Source organism: Balaenoptera borealis (genome assembly GCF_965194805.1).
Source record: "Balaenoptera borealis genome assembly, chromosome: 1".
NCBI lineage: Eukaryota > Metazoa > Chordata > Mammalia > Artiodactyla > Balaenopteridae > Balaenoptera > Balaenoptera borealis.
In genome coordinates this window covers 90,385,644-90,405,693 of record NC_138860.1, presented here as the reverse complement: position 1 = coordinate 90,405,693, position 20,050 = coordinate 90,385,644, and the positions used below count along the sequence as shown (strand labels likewise).

The following is a 20,050-nucleotide window of genomic DNA, read 5'->3' as shown; positions in this document are numbered from 1 at the left end:
ATGCCAGCTTTCAATTCTATAAAACCACAGAATTACAAAATAGGTGCAGCTAAACTTACTTAGAGGTTTTTTTTCCAGTTGGGAACTAAGATATGTGTGTTTCTCAATAAGGAGCGATCAAGGTTGATCCTTCCTTAGTCTGTGTTTCAGGAGATTGGGCAAACAAGTGGCTATACAATAGTGTCAGGCACTGAAGGTCTCCAAGTTAGATCTCTTTTCTGTTACGTCTCTTCGTTCAGTGGTAACTGTCATTGGTGCTAAAATTCCTTTGCCCCCATAGTTATAACGATTAGAGTCTGGGGCCATGATAAAAATAAGGTCTCATCACAGCATCTTAAGAGAGTCTCATCATATCTGGTAGGACATATGATACTGGCACATGGATGCTGCCTAAAAAATTGGACATTCTGAATGCTATATAGGAAAAAAAGCACCCCCTTCTCCAACTGCAACAGTTCACAGTCATCTCTCACTTTCAGCACCTTCTTTGCCACACAAGGATCTGCACAGGGTAAAGAGGGGGTAGGATAACATTATCGGGAGAGATGGGAGGGATAAACTGGCTTCAACAGCTTTCACAGCAACAAACATTTGTCACTAAGGTCTTTGTCCATTATATTCTGGCTTCGAGCTCTCAGTATCCTATGACCTTAGATGCGACACCCTGGCACTTGTGTTCCTTCTCCAGCAAGTGGAAAGGCAAAGGCAAATCCTTCTAAGACTGAAGGGACTGCAGGCTGAACCCGGGTGATTGTGTTTAATGGGGAAATGTAAGGAGGCAGAGGAGTTTCTAACAGTGTTCCTCCCCAGCCCTCCAAAGACAAAGCTGTGCTTCAGCTGGGCTAGCTGTCCTTCCATCCTGTGGGGACATGAGGTAGAGTGGGGACAGACTGGAGGTGGGAAGGATGGGAGAGAGAGAATGAATAAGAGGTGGCAGAAGGTGAAGCTGGTCTGGTAGGGACAGGCCAGCACTGAATGCTTCTAACACTCACGGTGCCCATCACCTACCACATAAAGGATCCCCAGCAAATACACTCTGGTTTATAAGCTTGATCCCCAAATACCCAAGCATTTAAAGACAAGCAGGACTATGTTTTTCTGGAATGGATTGTAAAAAGACAGTGAATAAAGGAAAAGAGATTGAGAAGTGTGTTCTCAGATCCGCTGAGACAACAGAGCAACAGTCGTGCACGTGGCAGGACTGGTCACTGCCCCCCGAGGAGTGGGTTTTCTTAGTCAAATTGACACTTACCTTTGGCACCCCTCATCCTCCCCCAGACCCACCTGGTACGTTCCCTGTGGCTTTGCGATGATAGACGTCCCATCCCCAAAGGTGGTGCAGCAGCTACTGTCCTCGCAGTTGGTGATGACAGTGGCGTAGTGTGAACTTTCAATCCGCATGCACTTCACCTGCCTGGTGATCCTCTGAGGACCTTCGTCTGTGGGCAAATGCAAGGGAAGCAGGTCTGATAGGACGCACACATGGGGAACATGCCTGCCGTCTGACTCTGACTGTCCTCCTGCCTCCTGGCTACCTGGACTCGAAGTCATCCAGTGCTGAGAACTCACTCCATGGGGCTGGAGTGCGGGCTACTCTCTATGTCAACGCAGTCATTCTTCCAGAATATCTCTTAATTTGGTGTGCTCTTTTGTTCTCACCATTCTTTTTATTTTGAGAAATTGAAAACATCCAGAAAAGCACAAAATATAATTTAACTATTCATGCTCACTAATCAAAATTAACACTTGTTAATATTTTGCCATATTTTCTTCATTTTTAATATGTACATAAGAGAAAAAATACAGATAAAGTTGAAGTTTACTGCTCTCCTTATCTCTGGGTTTATTCCTTTTTCTCACAATCCATTTTTATACTTTTATAAAAATGTATGTATCAAAAACAACATATAGTATTTTGTACACTTTAAATTTGCATAAGTTATATATTACTCTATGTATCATTCTACACCTGAATTTTTAACTTAACAATGTTTTGAGACCTTTAGCCATCTTGATATATATATGTGTGTGTGTAAATAGGTGCATGTATGTGTGTACTTCATTTCCTTTAATTGCTATATAGTACTCCTTTGTAAGCATATACCACATTTTATTTTTCTATTCCACTGTTGATGGACATTTGTTTTCCCAATATTTTAATATTAAACTTGGTGTTGCAAGTAGCACCCCTATACCTGTTTCCTTGTTCAAATGTATAAGAGTGTCTTTCTATATATACCCAGAAGTAGAGTTAGTGTATCATATGATATGCACATTTTCAATTTACCAGATATTTTAAAATTGCCCACCCAAGTGGCTCTTTTAATTTTCACTCTAACTAGCAGGGTGGAAAGGTTCCTCTTTTTCCAGTCACTTGCCCATTTGTTGCACTTAATTTGGCAATGAAGCATTTAAACAAACTCTGGAATTAAAGAAAAGTGAGTCGGAATAATTTTTATTTAAAAATCTTTTTAAAATTTAGCTTAGGAAGGGTGGTAGGCTTTTAGATAATATGAAAGACTCTGGTTCATTAGTAGCTGCTGCTGGCTTTTCTCTTATATCACCTTTCTGATAATGAGAATTGTCAGAAAGAATTGAAGGAGGACCTACCTGAGGTCACCTATGTATGCAAATTAGATTCCTTAAGGATCAAAGGAAACAGGTCTGAGATCTAATGTGCAGGACAGTTGAGTCATGATTATTAACTTTTAGTTGCTACCAATCCAGGCTGTAAGTTTTTAGTGGTAAAAATGGAAAAGGCACTATTACTATCCATCAGCTAACTAGAGCCGTTATCACTTCCACGTCAGCTTAGGCTAAAGAGCATAATAAAGGGCCTCATTTGGATTGCATGAGTATTCTTTGGTTGACGTGAATTCTTCAAAAAAATTATTTTTCTTATGTGTATTTTCAAAAATCAGTGAGGTTTCTACCTACCTTATTGTAAAGACATAGAATATTGTAATCTACTGGAAAAAGAATTTGAAAAAGAAGAGATACGTGTATATGTATAACTGAATCACTCTGCTGTACACTTGAAACTAACACAACATTGTTAATCAACTATACTCCAATATAAAAGAAAAATTTTAAAAAAAGAAAAAAAAAACTTACCTGTCTCTTGATCATCCGGAGAAATAATCTGATCTTCATAAACTTGATAAAAGGTTGTGATTCTGGTACCATCAGCATGATCCACTATCCGAGTACCATCTTTCTTTTCAATGATAATCACTTTGTCTTCTCGAGTTGTCATAACCTGAACATACAAAGGCAGAACACCATTAGTTGGTCAGGTGGTTAATCCCAAGTGTGCTTATTTTTACACCCCATTGATTACCATCAAAATCCTGGTTATTTAGAAGTAAAAGTTTTATCTCATCTACTTGATCTAATATTTATAACAATCCTGGGAGGCAGGCAACGATATCCCCATTTTATGGATGAGGACATTCAGGCTTAGAGAAGTTACGAAACTTGCTGAAGGTCACTCAGCACGTGCCAGAGCTGATGCTGTACTAAGACTGTCTGACTTCAAAACTGGTGCTTCTTCCATGGTCGCACATTTGACATACCTGATCTGACCCAGGTATGTCCAGGAAAATTGTCCCAGGTCCTGCTCCCTTGGAAACTACAGGTTTAAGATAAGCAAGGGACCACTGGTGTCTGTAGTGAGGGTTCTGATGTGGTCTGGTCTCCCCTGAGGAAGCAATGCCAGAGCTTGGATTTTGTGTGTCGGTGCAGGGGGCGCAGCATGGGTGAAAGGGGTGCTAGACACAAAGGACCCCAGAGAGCAATGGGCAGAGCGGTGAGAGCAAGGTTAGGAGTGAGGGACCAAACTGGGAAGATTATTAAGGACACAGTCTTTATCCCAAGGCAGGCAAATCAGTAGTGAAGGGTTTTAAGTATGTGGACTAGAGTAAGAAACACAGAAAAAATTCATTTAGTCTTAGCAAGTACTTCAGTCTGAAAGAACACTCAGACCTTTGTATCCTGTAGCTAAATGGTTCACCAGAGAAGCTCTAAACCCCCAGCTGTGTATGTGTGTGTGAAGATGTGGCAGGCATGGAGATGCATAGCCCAGATCTTCCTTCAAGACAGGATTTGCTCCCCAGCTGTGTGGAGTGAAGTTGGCAAACAGCCTCCAGATGTCAGCTCTTCCAGCATCTGCCTCAGCTGCAGAGAGATGCTTTGCCTGACTCACATTGTTCCAGGTGAACTGGGCCCAGTGACTGAGTGAGGCAGGGGTACACTGATATGGTTCCTGCTCCCAGACTTGGGACATTGGGACAGATGACACTGTCTTCTGAGCTCCTGCCAGCTAACCAAGGCTTTGTGGGGTCTGCATCACAGCTCAGCTTCTCCCTCTGTCCAATCCTGCTGTCTCCCCATTCCTTTCACAAATGGTGTCCCTTATAAATATCTTGTACCAAAAATTTCATTTCAGTGTTTGCTTCTGGAGACCCCAACTGTCAACAATGTATTAAAATATCTTTTTATAGTAGGCAGAAATCACTATAAGAGAGAAGTGCACACTGATCATTATTTTAAGTTCTTATCTTTGGCACTCTCAGCCAGTGGTAGATACAGATATGTATATCTGTCTATCTATCTATCTATCATCTATCTATCTATCTATCTATCTATCTATCTATTTATCTATCTATCTATTGAATATGTATAACGAGAAATACTGCTGTAGAATGCAATGACTGAGAGCATGGACTCTGCAGTTAAGCTGCCTGAGTTCAAATTCTGGTTCCACAGCTGGCTGGGTGATTTAGGCAAGTTGCTTACCTTCTCTGGGCCCTAGTTTCCTTATCTGCAAAATGGAGCCAACACTAGTATTCCTCAGAGATGTTATATGGATTAAATGAGATAATGCTGGTAAAGTAATTCACACTTAATTGGTCATCAAGTTAGCAATGATAAATACTAGCTCTTTAACTCATTTATTTATTTTGGCTGTGCCGCATAGCTTGTGGGATCTTAGTTTCTCAACCAGGGATCGAACTTGGGCCCTTGGCAGTGAAAGTGCAGAGTCCTAACCACTGGACCGCCAGGGAATTCCCTATCTAGTTTAGATATTCACAAATTATTATTTAGAATTATTCCAACATTTTATAACACCACATAACATTGACATTTTCTGATCACCATAGGGTAAGATAATCATTATTTTTAGTGGTGGCAAGAACACAATAGAAAGAATATTTACTGAACACCTGATGGTGCTAAATCTGGTATTAATCTTTTCAACTATTTTAGGTAATGACTATTATTTCCATTTTAGGAGTAAAGAAACCTAGATTAGAAACATCCAAAGTCATATATCTAGTAAGAAGTGTGACTTGGGGTTCAAACCCATGATTGCCTCACAGCAAGGTCAGTGCCACTCCTCTAAAATGTGATACTTCATGTCAGATATCATGAAAACACACATCCATTCTCAATTTTGTTTCATATGATTATTGCCCCTTATTTGCATAATGGTTAAGCATATGAGACCTAGAATACAACCTGGGGGTCCACATTCTGAATCTACCACCTGCTGTGTGATCTTGGAAAAATTATTTAGCCTGTCTGCAGCTTAGTTGTCTCATATGTAAAATGGAAACAACAATAGTTTGTTGTGAGAATTAAACAAGTTAGGATGTGGAAAACACCAAGAACAGGGCCTGGCACACAGTGAGCGCTCAATAAATATTATTACTATTGTTGTGATTGCAATTTCACTGTTGGGTGTCTATGCTTGAATCCAGGCTCCTGGATCTTGGTTTGTGCTTCCATAACGGTGCTAGGTATCAGTAAAGGAAATTGAGTGTCATTAACTAAGAAATATTAATCAAATTTGCATATTAAGCCAAATAATCTGTATCAGGGCTGAATTAAAGTGAGTCATTTGAAGTGACCAAAAAAAAAACCATCCTGAGATGATATGTATCTTGAGTCTCACAACAAAGAACTAGTAAACAATGTAAGAGATTATGAAATTATTTCAGAAGTAGGCTGAAGAAGAAAGGAAAACGCATTTGGTTAGATAATGGAATTTATCTCAATAGCAAGCAGACATTTTGCTTTCGACTATCAGCATGTGGTTGTAAACAAGTGCTGGAAGTCCAGAAACCAGAAATAAGGCATGCAGGAAATTCTTTGTCTTGTTAGATTTAGAGGGTGCTGCAAAGCTCCACATAAGATATTAGAGGAATAGCTGAGGAATGGAAAGAGCCCAGTTTTTAGTCCCAACGACTGGTTCTAAACCTGGCTCCAGCACTTCCTGGTCACATTACTTAACTTGCTGAGGCCCAGCTTCCTCATCTGTATAATATACACTGGTGTGAGGCCTGAATGAGAGAATGTATGCAAACCCCCTAACAGAAAGCCTATAGAAAATGCTATTGTGCATCCCAGGGGTTTCAATTTCACATCCACTTGACAGATAAACAAAACCATTATTTACTATACCACTCATTTGTCACTTTTTCTTAAGTTATAAATAAAATCTTTTTTATAGTTGCTTTGTGGTGGTGTTGAATTTTTGAGTTATTTAATGTGGGCATCTCATTAAATATACCATAAATTATTTGAAGTCAAGGATCATGAACAAATTTCTATAATTCATGTCAGGTACACACAAAAAGTAGGAATAAATCATAGCCCCTCACTTCTAGAAGATAAGACATATAAACAAATACATTCAACATAAAGAAATATAGGATATCATTAATCATATGTCTTAAAAGTGGAATAGAAAATTCATGATTTGTCTCTCACTTCAAGAATTAGTATTTCATGATACACTATGCTGGTCAAATGAACCACACAATATTTTTAGATTTGGAAAGATGGATCCATCCATTCATCCATACATCCACTACTTAACAAATAGTTATTGAAAATTTATTATTTGACAGGTATTCCTCCATGTGTTGTTTCAGAGCCCTAATGATTTAGAAAAATTTGTAATATATAATAGTTTGCCATACCGTTCCATTGACAGGATCTGTGGTTTTAAAGGATAAAAATGGGGCCAAGTCTGCTATTCTTTCTAATCCTTTGGTGCCAATCCGATTTCCTTGAGGTGTAGTTGTAAACCAGGTGCCTAAGTGAACCTCCATAGGAGTTACTGTTTGAATTGTTTCTGGGGGAGGTTCATGGCTTTCATTTTTATGTGCCATTGATGACTGATTTTTCTGACTTTTTCCTGTGGAAGTTCAAGTAAAATCAAATACAACAAATCAATTATACTCCAACAAAAATTTTAAAATTTTAAAAAAAATTTAAAAAAATCAAATGCAACAATATAACTATAATATCGCTTATATAGAATTATTCATTAAGTTTTAATACAGTGTAGGTTACCTCAGACACACAGAAATTCTAAGTGGTATTCATCAATTATATTATTTCTCAAGAAGCAAAAATTTCAGGTTATAAATATCTTAATCTTGGCACTTGAACCTTGGCTGGATTCCCATCACCTTCCACAAACATACACGTGCATACACAGCTCACTCTCCATGGCACAATACCCATTCTTGTCAATTTCTGTACACTTTTAGGTCTTGCTTACATCTCCCAGATTCCAGATTTGGGGTCCTGTACCCTGGTTTTCAAAGCCTCCATTTTCTCCTGTGTATCTCTGAAATTTTCAGATTCCTTTTTTTGACTTATTATATTCTAGTATAATAGGGTATAATTTTAACTCTTCATTCCTCTGATTTTGTCATTTTTTTCAGTCACAGGAAACATCTTTCTTCAGCCCTGGATCTGGAGAACATTACCAATCAAGCATATCCTTGGCCTCTCATATGGAGAGGATTTGTACAGTTTAATTACTACATTGATAATCATCTGATACACATCCCCCTGTCAACCCCTCCCCACACCCATTCAATTAGAACAGGAAGATAGAACTGAAGAAACCCTCATGGAACCCTGTAAATATTATCTCAATCCCTCTATCAAGGTAGATTTACTCCATTTGTATGAATAATAATGAGTAATCTGTAGGCAAAATTTGCCAGTGTTGCCAAGCCTCGATGATGAAGTAAACTCAGACTGAGAAAAAAATTGCAAAAAATATAGTAAAGGATTGTTGTCTCCAGGAAGATCCTTTAGATTCAGACCATGAAATGTGCATCGGGGCATGGATCTTGGTGTAAGATGCAGACTCAACTAATTGGGGGAACCAAAGAAGACAGATATATTTAGCTAAACCTTTCCATTGCCCTAAGATTTAATTTGGACCTATTTGTATTTCCAGAGCATTAAAAGAGAACTGAAAGATAGACCTGTAGAAATTATTTAGAATGAAGCTCAGAGAGCCAATGTGATAGAAGTAATGAAAGAGAGGTAAAAGCTCTCTAATACACATTTAATTGGAATTCTAGGAGAAGAAGAGAAAGAAATGGATCATAAACGATATTTGAAAAGATAATATTGAGAAAGTTCCACAAGGAAAGAAAGACACTAATTTACAGATTCAAGAAGCCCAATGTATTCTCACTTGGATAAATAAAAAGAAATCCACACCTAGTTAAATCATATTGATATTATAATAAAAAAGAAAATATTTTAAAGGCAGTTAGATTGTCTAACAACAATTAGACTTACAGCCAACTTTTCAACAGCAACAGTGGAAGCAAGAAAAATATGAAGAATTATTGTCCACATACTGAGAGAAAATACCTGTCAATCTAGAATTCTACACCCAGTGAAATTATTTTTCAAGAATGAGGACAACATAAAGACATTTTCAGAAAATATCTGTTATGCAATAAATAGCTTAAAACTTCCAGTTAAAACACAAATATCTAATTTTTAAAACATACACCTATATGCTGCTCACAAGACACACTTTTAAACACAAGCCATAGAAAGTAAAATAAAGTGTGGAAAAAGTTATACTGGAAAAGTATTAAACAATAGCTGATGTAGCTATAATAATATAAGCAAAATCAACATTAGAGTAAAAAAGAATCTTAGAATAAAAAGTCATTGTGTACTGATAAAAAGTTAAATTCCCCATGAAGATAAAACAATTCTAAATTTGTAAGTATCTAAAATCATATCCTCAAAATATATAAAGGCAAAGCTGAGAACTATAAAAAAGACATAATTATTTCAGAGAAAATAAATATGGATTAAACTATAAGGAGTGAAGAGGCTATTCTCCCCTTTCAGGAAATAAACATACTTCTGCTGAATAAGTTGACATTGTACATTAAAAAGTCCATAAGGATATAGAATAAGAAATGTCAAAGTTTGAATGTGAGGCAAATATGGCCTACTGTCTGTTTTTGTACAGTCTGTGAAGTAATAATTCTTTGTACATTTCTGCATAATTAAAAAATCAAAAGAATAATATTTTGTTATGTATGAAAACTATATTAAATTCAAATTTTAGTGACCATATAAAAGTTTTATTGGAACACAACACAGCATGCTCATTTGATTATGTATTTTCTAAGGCTACTTTTACACTACAATAGCAGAGTTAGTAGTTGTGATGGAGACCATATGGTTCGCAGTGTCTAAAATATTTACTATCTTGCCCTTTACAGAGAAGTTTGCTGAACCTGGATATAAATTGGACAACACAACTAACAAATTTGATCTAACAGATATAAAGAGAACTCTGTAACCTGCTGCATAAATATATATATATAAATAAATAAATTAAATTAAATTAAAAAAAGAGAACTCTGTACTCAATAGCTGCAGGATATATGCAGTTTTCAACTTTTCAAACACAGACAGAATTTTTTTAAAAACTTGACCATATCCATTCCTCTGTCAATGGACATTTAGGTTGCTTCCATGTCCTGGCTATTGTAAACAGTGCTGCAATGAACATTGGGTACATGTATCTTTTCGAATTATGGTTTTCTCCAGATATATGACCAGGAGTGGGATTGCTACTTCATACGATAGTTCTATTTTTAGTTTTTTAAGGAACCTCCATACTGTTCTCCATAGTGGTTTTACCAATTTACATTCCCACTGACAATGTAGGAGAGTTCTCTTTTCTCCACACCTTCTCCAGCATGTATTGTTTGTAGACTTTTTGATGACGGCCATTCTGACCGGTGTGAAGATGTCATACATGTATACCATGGAATATTACTTAGCCATAAAAAAGAATGAAATAATGCCATTTGCAGTAACATGGATGGACCTAGAGATTATCATACTAAGTGAAGTAAGTCAAAGACAAATATCATATGATATCACATATGAAAAGATGCTCAACATTCCTAATCATCAGAGAAATGCAAATCAACCACAATGATGTACTATCTCACACCTCTCAGAATGGCTATCATCAAACAGAACACAAATAACAAATGTTGGAGAGGATGTGGAGAAAAAGGAACACTTGTACACTGTTGGTGGGAATGTAAATTGGTGCAGTCACTGTGGAAAATGTTATGGAGGTTTCTCAAAAAACTAAAAATAGAACTACCATATGACCTAGTATATCATTTCACTAAATTTTGAGTTATCAAAAAAAGAATTCACTTTGCCTCTATACAAATGTTACTGGATACCGTGGTGAGATGTGTGAATCTGAGAGAAAAAGACTAAATCTTAGTCTCACAGATCATTAAAGCCATGTGAGAAATTGAGAAAAATTTGTAATGCCTGAGAGACAGTGTAATTTAGGGGTTAGTTGCCCAGACTCAAATCCGAGCTTTACCACTTACTAGCTGAGAGACTTCAAGGAGGTTAGTTAACCTCTTTGTGTCTCAATTTTCTCATCTGTAAATTGAGATTATTAAGATACACACCTCACAGAGTTGTTGTGAGTATTCACTGATTTAATATTTTGAAGTATCCAGAATTGTGCCTGGTACACAAGCACACGTCTCCTATACATACAGATCTCTTAAAATGAAAATGATGAACATCCCACAGTAAACCAAGGAAAGATGTGAATAGAAAATTAACAAAAAGAAAAAAAAAAGCAACAAACATCTTTAAATGTTTAATCTCATCAGTAATCAATGAAATGCAAATTAATATAATAATAAGATGCATTAATTGTCTATCAGACTGAGTAGCATGAAAAGAATGACAATACCCGGCATTGGCAAGGGTATGAGGAAGCAGACATTTTCATACTGTGCTGGAGGTAGGGGTATAAATTGCAAGTGTCGTGGAGGGGAGCAAGTCTGTAATTTAGATTATGGTAGACATGGTTGATTGCTTACACGACTCTTCTCCACCTTCCTTTTTCCTTACTAGTAGTACTCATCTCCTGAGAAAAAAGCCAAAAGTTTCAGATGCTGTTTTCCCAGCCTAGGTCCCCAACCAGGTCTAGTCAATGACATATAAGAGGAGACCCACTGGGGGTGGGGGAGACTGGTGTAATCTGGGGCTATTTTTCTCCCTGATAAAGAGAGACACTTGAAAGCTCTTGTGTTCACCCTCTTTCCTTTCTGCTTTGGAAGTTACGACATGAGGCCCTCGTGCCTGGAGCTGATGTGGCCCTCTTGCGATTTCGGGGAAAAGAGTAGGACAGAGAAGCCTACACAGAGACTTGATATCACTGATCACTCACCTAACCCTAAAAGAGTAGTGTAGGCATTAGAGCTAATGTCGTGTCAGAGTACATGATGACGTAGGAAAATGTTTCCTATTTATTACATAGAGATAAAAGCAATTCATGAAACAATGTGTAATGCTGTGATTCCCACTGAAATTTGCATGTATTCAATGAAAAGATAAGTGTAATAATAATAATATTGAGCATTTATTAAGCCCTTGGATTTATTAAATCCATGATAAATTGAGAGGCTTCGGTTATTACCTTTCTTTGTGATGACAGTCTCTGATGGTGCTGTTTCTGATTTTTGCTGAGAAACCGTGTCCATCAAGTCCCCGCTGTGAGGGCTTGCTGGCACATCAGCAGGAAGACCAACAGGCCCTGAATTGGGACTACTGCTCACAGTACCATCTGCGAAGAGAATCTGAAGAAAAAGCAAAAAATTTCAGCATTCTCAGAAACGAGGAAGAAACTGGTTAACAATACTATGTGTCAAACTGAAATAGGTTAAAAATAACTCAAAGAAATGCTATTTGCCGACATCCAGACTCAGCAGCATAAAGCATGTTATAGAAGGGTAGATTTGGAGCTCAGAGACAACAGATTAATAACCAGCACAATAATATTACTTTGTTTTCCATTTACTTTCTATTTTGTTTCATTTCCTATCTTTTATCAGATTGACTTGTTTTACGTTTTCCCATTCTTCACCCTTCCCCTATGTAATTGGGAAATTATTTACCCTATTTCAATTTTTCTAATGACTACATTTAAAACTTTATCACGTATTTAAACGTTTAGTTTCTATCAATATCTATCTAGTATGTATAGGATGTATAGCATCAAAGGCAGTGTTTTTTCTTCCAACTATATTATTCTTTGCCATTTTAAGGCATCATTCATTTTCAAATGAGTTGCTTCTCTTCTCTGTCATAGTACTGTTCCTCACCTTTAGCTTGTTTGCATTTTATTTTGCAGCAGGAAAGAGTAACTTATCTAACATATTCTTTTACCTGTGTGGATCCATCCAACAGGTATTTGACAACAGTGCCTTGACTGGTGATAACTCTTGATGCCTCCTGCTCCAGAGGTGGCATCACTGTTTTACAGAATTCATAGTGTTTCACCTTCTGGGGGTAGCTCTGTCGGACCATGATGTCCCAAGTGGGTTCCTCGTCTATAACATATTGATCTTAAAAAGAAAAAAGAGCTTACTGAGAACTGTGTAATGCTGTATGCCTGGGATCTTATCTTCCTGCTTCATTGTTTTCATTCTTTTGTCTACATCTGGTTACTAGGGCAGTTTTCATGTCATGACAGATGGCCCAGAGTACTGGTTCTTTGCTGCCTTTCTTACAGTCGCATGTAGTAAATAAGGTCATTTACAAGTACTTAATACATACTTTCTCCATATATAAGCCAGTGTTTCTAATGATGTCCAGAACATTTCAGGGCAAAATTAGGAAGGGAGAGAGTTATTCTGTCTTAGATGTTGCCTTTTCTCCTCATTGGTATTTTTCTCTCACCCTGGATGCACAATGTTCCCCTGGGGTCCCCCAGTTCCCTGGAGCCCCAGGGGAAGTCCCTCACTCAGGCTTGCCCTTCTTAAATCATTTATCATCTTTCAAAGTTAACACGACCCTCTCATCTCTAACCAAGTCCAGATTTTTCTCAGAGTTCTACTCTTAGCTGGCAATCAAGGAGAAAACACCTAATAAATTCCTCCAAAAGAAAGTATTATTATTGAGAATTTCTGGTACACAGCAGCTACTCAGATTTCGCTAACTGAATAATTTCCTCTTCTCCATTAAAAAGTGGTTTAATAACATAAAATCCAATGTCTGTCAGTGATGGAGTCTATTAAAAAATCACAGTCTATTCATTTATGAGATGTTATCTAGATTTTAAAAGAAATACATTCGATAAATGTGTATCACCTTGAATATCCAAAATAGAGATTGAATAAAAAGGCTATTTGCAGAAAAATATTTACAATAAAATATAATTTATGTAAATTTTGCATTATCTACAACTTAACATTACTTGTTATTTTGAAGGCATACATATAGCACATTTGTATAAACCTATTTGCACAAAAATCTAAGTCTTGTTAGTGTTCACTATAGGAGAAAGAGAAGGAATAGACTGTAGAGGGAAATTTGGGGTTACAGCCGTGTCTGTAATTTTAAAAATATATTTTGATTAAAGTATGACAAAAAGAAATCTTTATTTTGTCTGATCAGCACATCAGTACTTGTTATATTATGTATTATATTTTTCTGTATTAAAAGTTAAAATAAAATGGCATTGGTTCAGGAGGAAAAAGAAGTGGTTTATTAACATGAAATGACGGTATTTCAAGGACTATATCAGGCTGGTGGGAAAATATTTTGGAATAAGCACACTTCATGGTACCCTTCAAGTCACAGAAGTAATAATAAAATAATAAACATTTGTTGAGATATTTCTATATGTTAATTGCTTTGTGTATTTATTTTATTCAGCCCACCTCAACAACCCTTTAAGGTAGACACTTTCATTTTCCAGAGTTTCCCGATGAATAAATGGAGGCTATCTTCTCCAAGGTCACACAGCTGGTAAGAGCAGAGCTGAGATTTGAACCAAGTCTCTGTGCTTAACTATTTTCTTATGCTGTAAAAACAACCACTGCTACCATGACCAAAAAACAAAAGCAAAAACCTAACATTGGAATAATACTTTCCAAATTAGAAAGTATTTTCTCATTTAATATTTATAGCAACTCTGTTTAGTAGATGACGTTATTTTATAAATGAAGAAATTCAGGTGGGGAGGGGTTATGACTTGTCCAAGGTCACCCTGGCAAGAACTCAAATCTAGGCTCTTTCTTCTTACACCCTGTGACCTTCTCTCCCTTGCCCAAGGCTGACCCTATGAAGACAGTGCTACTTTGATATTTATGCTGTAATTATATTCAGACTTGAATTAGGATAATCATAATATATGGAGGGTTTTAAAAAGATTATTTGTTACAGAGTTATTATTATTATTATTTTTTAAAGGCTCCAACAGCATTTTAAAAAATTTATTTATTTATTTATTTATTTTTGGCTGCATTGTGTCTTTGTTGCTGCACGTGGGTTTTCTCTGATTGTGGTGAGCAGGGGCTACTCTGTCGCGGTGCGTGGGCTTCTCATTGAGGTGGCTTCTCTTGTTGCGGAGCACGGACTCTAGAGCTCAGGCTCAGTAGCTTTGGCTCACGGGCTTAGTTGGCACGCGGTATGTGGGATCTTCCTGGACGAGGGATTGAACCCGTGTCCCTGCATTGGCAGGCGGATTCTTAACCACTGCACCACCAGGGAAGTCCCCAGGCAGAGTTATTATTAACCACATTGTCTACCCTGACATAAAGGTGAAAACATCAGACTAGGAAATGAAACTAATGGAAAAGACCGGTGAAACAAGTATTAAGCTGTGGTTTGCTAACAGAATCAAGAAAACAAGCACAGAAACAAATATGTACTTAAACTTAAAAAGAATATCCCTCTCAGTTCCCTCATAGAATCTGACTTTGGAAGACTGTCAGTGGCCTTCAGTCTTAGCACACACAGTTGGTCCCATCATGGAAAACCTGGATCACTAGGAATCCATGGAAATAGAAACAAGGGTTCATGGTCTATTTTTAATAATTCAGAAAGCCCAGTGAAAAGAAAAATTGAGATGAAATAGATCGACTGCAACATTAAGTTTCTTCTCATTTGGCTGGCAAGTGAATACAACATTGAAATATTTTTCAATAAGCATACTCTTTTTCTTTGATACACTTTTTAAATATGGGGTACATAAGGAAATTATAATAAAGAGTATATTTGGTTGTGAAAATAGGATTCACTGATATAATGTAACATTTATCAGATGAAGAAACATGGTCCAAAGACAGTAAGTTACTGAAAGGGCCATACAGTCAATTAGAACTCAAGTCCCGGCTCCGTGCTTGCTTTGTTGCCTCTCCTACTTCTACTGAAAGAGGGGGTCTTCATTTAAATGATGTTCAAATCAATCACCAATGTGGATGCCCCCCTGCATCAGGTTAATTAAAGGAGTCCTGTTGTACTTATTTATTCATCTTAATAGGTTAGGAGCCACGTACAGAATCAACAGAAGTAAGAGACCCTATAAAGTATATACTGGGGCTTCCCTGGTGGCGCAGTGGTTGAGAGTCTGCCTGCCAATGCAGGGGACACGGGTTCGAGCCCTGGTCTGGGAAGATCCCACATGCCGCAGGGCAGCTAGGCCCGTGAGCCACAACTACTGAGCCTGCGCGTCTGGAGCCTGTGCTCCACAACAAGAGAGGCCGCGATAGTGAGAGGCCTGCGCACCGCGATGAAGAGTGGACCCCGCTTGCCGCAACTGGAGAAAGCCCTCGCACAGAAACGAAGACCCAACACAGCCAAAAATAAATAATAAATAAATTAAAAAAAAAAAAAGTATATACTGATACCTGGGAACGAGACTGGTTTTCTTCATCCATTTAACCTGCACTTATCTTTACCTACTCTGTGCTCACTGTCCTTTGTTTTGATCAGACCAGCAAAGTTCTGTTCCTGTGGCCCTTTGTAGAGGAAGGACACAGGACCACACAGTAGTTATTAAGAGCATTGGCTTTGCCACCACTGGACCAAGAATGGCATTTTATCTCTGCCACTTAGGAACTGAGTGACCTGGGGTAAGTTACTGAACCTTCTGATGCCTCGATTTCTTTATTTTGTGAAAGGAAATTATTAGGACTTAGCTTATAGTAGTTGTATTTTGTCATGTATGTTAAGTATTTAGATAGTGCCTGGCCCATAGTAAGTGCTCAAAAATGGTGGTCATTATTATTATTAGCCTATTATTCATTATCAACAAGTTTATTTAACTGGTAGGAAAATACACAATTTCAATGGTGATTGAAGTGTTTTCTATATGACTTTTTTCCCCCTGCCTCCTCATCCTCCTGGCCAGCACTCACCTGGGGACTCTTGCCCAATGAAGGTCACTTGGAGCCCATTGGGGCAAGACACGTTCAGGTTTTGGAAAGTGGGAACATAAAGAGTCTCTTGTAAAACAGGTTCTGGTTCTACTTCTTCCTGTAAATAGTTCAACATTAATAATTTCCTATCATTTTCTAAATGAGATATTGATTTATTATGACTAAACAAAGACTTGCTGAATGCTTAGACTATGAATTGCCCAGGACTAGTGAGCCCTGCAGTGGAGCCCATAAGGATGCATGAGTCTCTACCTTTGTGCAATTGATCTTTTGCCTGTAGAATGGCACCCAGACATATGAAACAGCTAAATAACAGTACCAAATGGTTGGCACATCTTTCCTCAGAAAAGGGAGATATCAAAGTTAATGAGACTAATTAGGAAAGGATCATGGAGGAGCTGAAGCTTGAACTAGGCCTTGAAAGATGCCTCAGTTTGGATATGTAGGTGTAAGGGTTGACCAAGATCCCCACCACCTTCCTTGTGTGAGTCTTACAGTTTGGATGCTAGAGACATTATGCTATTAGGATATGTGTCTTTATTTTTCTATAATGAGCATACATTGCTTTTGTAGTAAGTAAAAATAATAAAAGACAATAAAAAAGATTATTTATAAGTTTTAATGAGGGTTTGGGTGTGTCTACTTAACAAATTCTAAATAATTTTATGCTCACTATGCCTGAATCCCTTGTTTGGTTATATGTACTCCAGGATGAAAATTATTCGGTTACTTCCAACCCACCCCTAATGATAATCCTTTCAGTTTTTCCAGTTGACTTGCTTAGCAGCTCAACACTAAAATCATTCCAACTGATCCCCCAGTGTTGGATCTTTAATTTATTCTCTCTAGTCGTCTATTGTTGATCATTTAGGTTGTTCTGCCTTTGTTATTAATAGAGAATAAAATCTGGATCATTGGCTGAAAATCAATTAAAAACACAAAGCAAAATTAAGAGGTAAAAGCTTATGAAATTCTGTAAAATGAACAATACTGCTCAAAGACACAAACACACCATGACAAATCTATCACTACACTCAAAACCAGTAATTATCCCTCACCTTTTCATTGTCATCAATTTAGAAAAATGTTGGGTGGACCAATTGGTTTGCCACCAAATTGCTTTCAGCTAAATTAATGAGTTACCTGGGGATATTCTACTCAGTACTTGAACATTTCTACTTAAGGGTCAAGTGTCCTAGCTTGAGAAAACTCATCTAGTAAAGCTGTGTAAATATGGTGCAGAGGCTAAGTAACATTCAAATCCCATAACTTTCAAAGGGTCAGGCTCTGAAAGCCAGGTCCCTGATCACTTTTTAACACTTTTTTTCCTAATAAGTTGAGAATTTGTACATTGTACAAACTGTACAACTGTACTAGTAAAACTGAAAGAGTCAAGATTTGATCAGTAGTTTCCTTCTTGTCCTTCTTTTAGAACCTCTTTTTATCTATATACTTCTATTAGGAAAATGTTTAGAGTCAAAGAGCTCTCAAGTGTGTGAGTGTGTGTGTGTGAGTGTGTGTGTATGTGTGTGCTTGTTTGCATAGGTGAAGGGTGAGAGGTAGAGGGTGGACTGCTCTTTAACTGGAAGTGGGTTGTCCTTTAGTCTTGCTGAAGTCTTAGTACATCAATATCTAAGTCCAGATATACCTAACAGAAGTGTTTCCACTATTTAGTTAGAGATCCTCCCCTTCCAATTGTTGTTTATCTCAATGGAATTAAATGCAGTATTGAAAATAAGGAATGGTAGGAACTTGACCATCTAAGCAAAGAACATCCAAGATCCAATGTGGGAAAATGGTTGAACTAGTTATTCTGAGTTTGAAATGAATGACCTGAGACAGTTTGTTTAAGACAGTATGTCTCCTGGCGTGGGAATTCAACTCCTGTGTGCAGACCTTTTCTTGTCCATTCAAAACCGAAAGGACAAGGAGTGTTACTGAATCTGCACAGTAAAATATACACACTGTAATAATACTATTGACATAACTCGTGATTTAAAAAAAGTTAACACTGAGGCAGAAGCAGAGTTTGGGAATACATGGCAAGGTCCACTTACCTTTTTCTCTTCTTCCTTTGGGCGCTCCTCTTCTTTAAGAGATTCTTTGGGTTTTTCTTTGCTTATTGTTTTCCCTTTTCCTTTGCCTTCAGGACTACTCACTATAACAGGAATTACTGTTGGAGTATGTGCTGATGGGATATTCAACATTGCTTCCAAGTTAGGATCCTTATCCTCTATAAAGAGAAAGAGGAGAAATCAAGTAAATTAGACATTTATATTTGATATGTTTGTTAAATAAAATTTACATCTCAAACATTTATACCACTTGGCAATTTTTACCTTGCTGAGTAGGACTGATCGGTTGGATAGGTTTCAGGGATAATGTAGTTGATTTGGAAATCAAAATTGTAGCTTAGAAATTTGAAGCACTTAATACTTTGATGTATTTGATTGAGTCATGATTTCACACACTCTTGCCTCCCCATCTAGATTGTAAACTCCTAATGATAGGGCAGTAACCATCTCTTCATTTTTTTGAGAAATATTTTTTGAGGCTCATATGTAAAACATGTGGAGCAGTGGATAATAATGAAAAAGAAAAATAAAGGACCTTATGAAGTCAAAATAGTTTAAATAAGATCTGTACTCAAATAGCTTCAATACAAGGACATATTAAATAGAAACATACGGGATACAAACAAGGAAATTTAGAAAAGAAATAGATTATTTCTGGCTGAGATGATGAAAGAAGTTTTCTTATTGAAGACTGATTTTATTCTGGGTTTAATGGATTGCCAGAATTCTAAAAGGAGAGCCAATCCATGGAGGAACTATGTTGGAAACTTCCAAGCATCCCCTTATGTCTTAGGTTATATTCTCTTCTGGGTTCCAGGGTAACACTCCCACCTGGATCTCCTCTTACCTCTTTGGTCATTTTTTTCTCAGTCTCCTTTACTAACTCTTCCTCTTTGTTAAATGTTGGTAGGTCCCAGTTTTTTTCCGCCTTCTCATTACACAACAGATGTTCTCAACTCTGGCTGCCCATAATCATTTTTCATGGAATTAAACGAAATGCTCAGGCCCCCACCTTGACTCTCTGGGGATGAGGCCCAGGCATTTATAGTTGTGAAACACAATCACATGTGATTGTGATACACATTCAGGGCTGAGAGCCTTTATTATCTCTATTAGATCTGAGTATCTTGTTGACTACTGGGGCTCCAGCTGTCATCTACATTTGAATGACTGCAAAATTCACATCTCCGGGCACAAGCTTTCTTCTCAGCTCCAGATCTGTATTTCCAGCTGCTCTTAGACATCTCCCCCTGCTTGTGGTACTGGAGACATTTCAAAATCAGTAAGTCTCTCCTCTTTCAAGCAGATAACCCTTCCTCCTATGTTCTCAACCTCAGTCAATGCCATGACCAATCATGCACTTTGTTTCTCAAGTGAGACATTGAGATGGTATGCATTTTCTCTTTCTGACTC

General features: G+C 37.5%; 1 protein-coding gene across 1 annotated transcript in view; it reads right to left on the bottom strand.

Annotated features, from left to right (window-relative positions):
• SPAG17 (sperm associated antigen 17) overlaps positions 1-20,050 on the bottom strand; it is a 233,777-nt gene that overhangs the window by 75,423 nt on the left and 138,304 nt on the right. The window contains exons 25-31 of the mRNA XM_082369949.1: positions 18,620-18,795; positions 16,542-16,659; positions 12,565-12,743; positions 11,816-11,975; positions 6,987-7,204; positions 3,115-3,259; positions 1,285-1,439 (exon numbers count right to left, since the gene is read on the bottom strand). Of these exons, the coding sequence (XP_082226075.1) occupies positions 1,285-1,439; positions 3,115-3,259; positions 6,987-7,204; positions 11,816-11,975; positions 12,565-12,743; positions 16,542-16,659; positions 18,620-18,795 (1,151 nt within the window). The remainder of the gene's footprint in view (positions 1-1,284; positions 1,440-3,114; positions 3,260-6,986; positions 7,205-11,815; positions 11,976-12,564; positions 12,744-16,541; positions 16,660-18,619; positions 18,796-20,050) is intronic.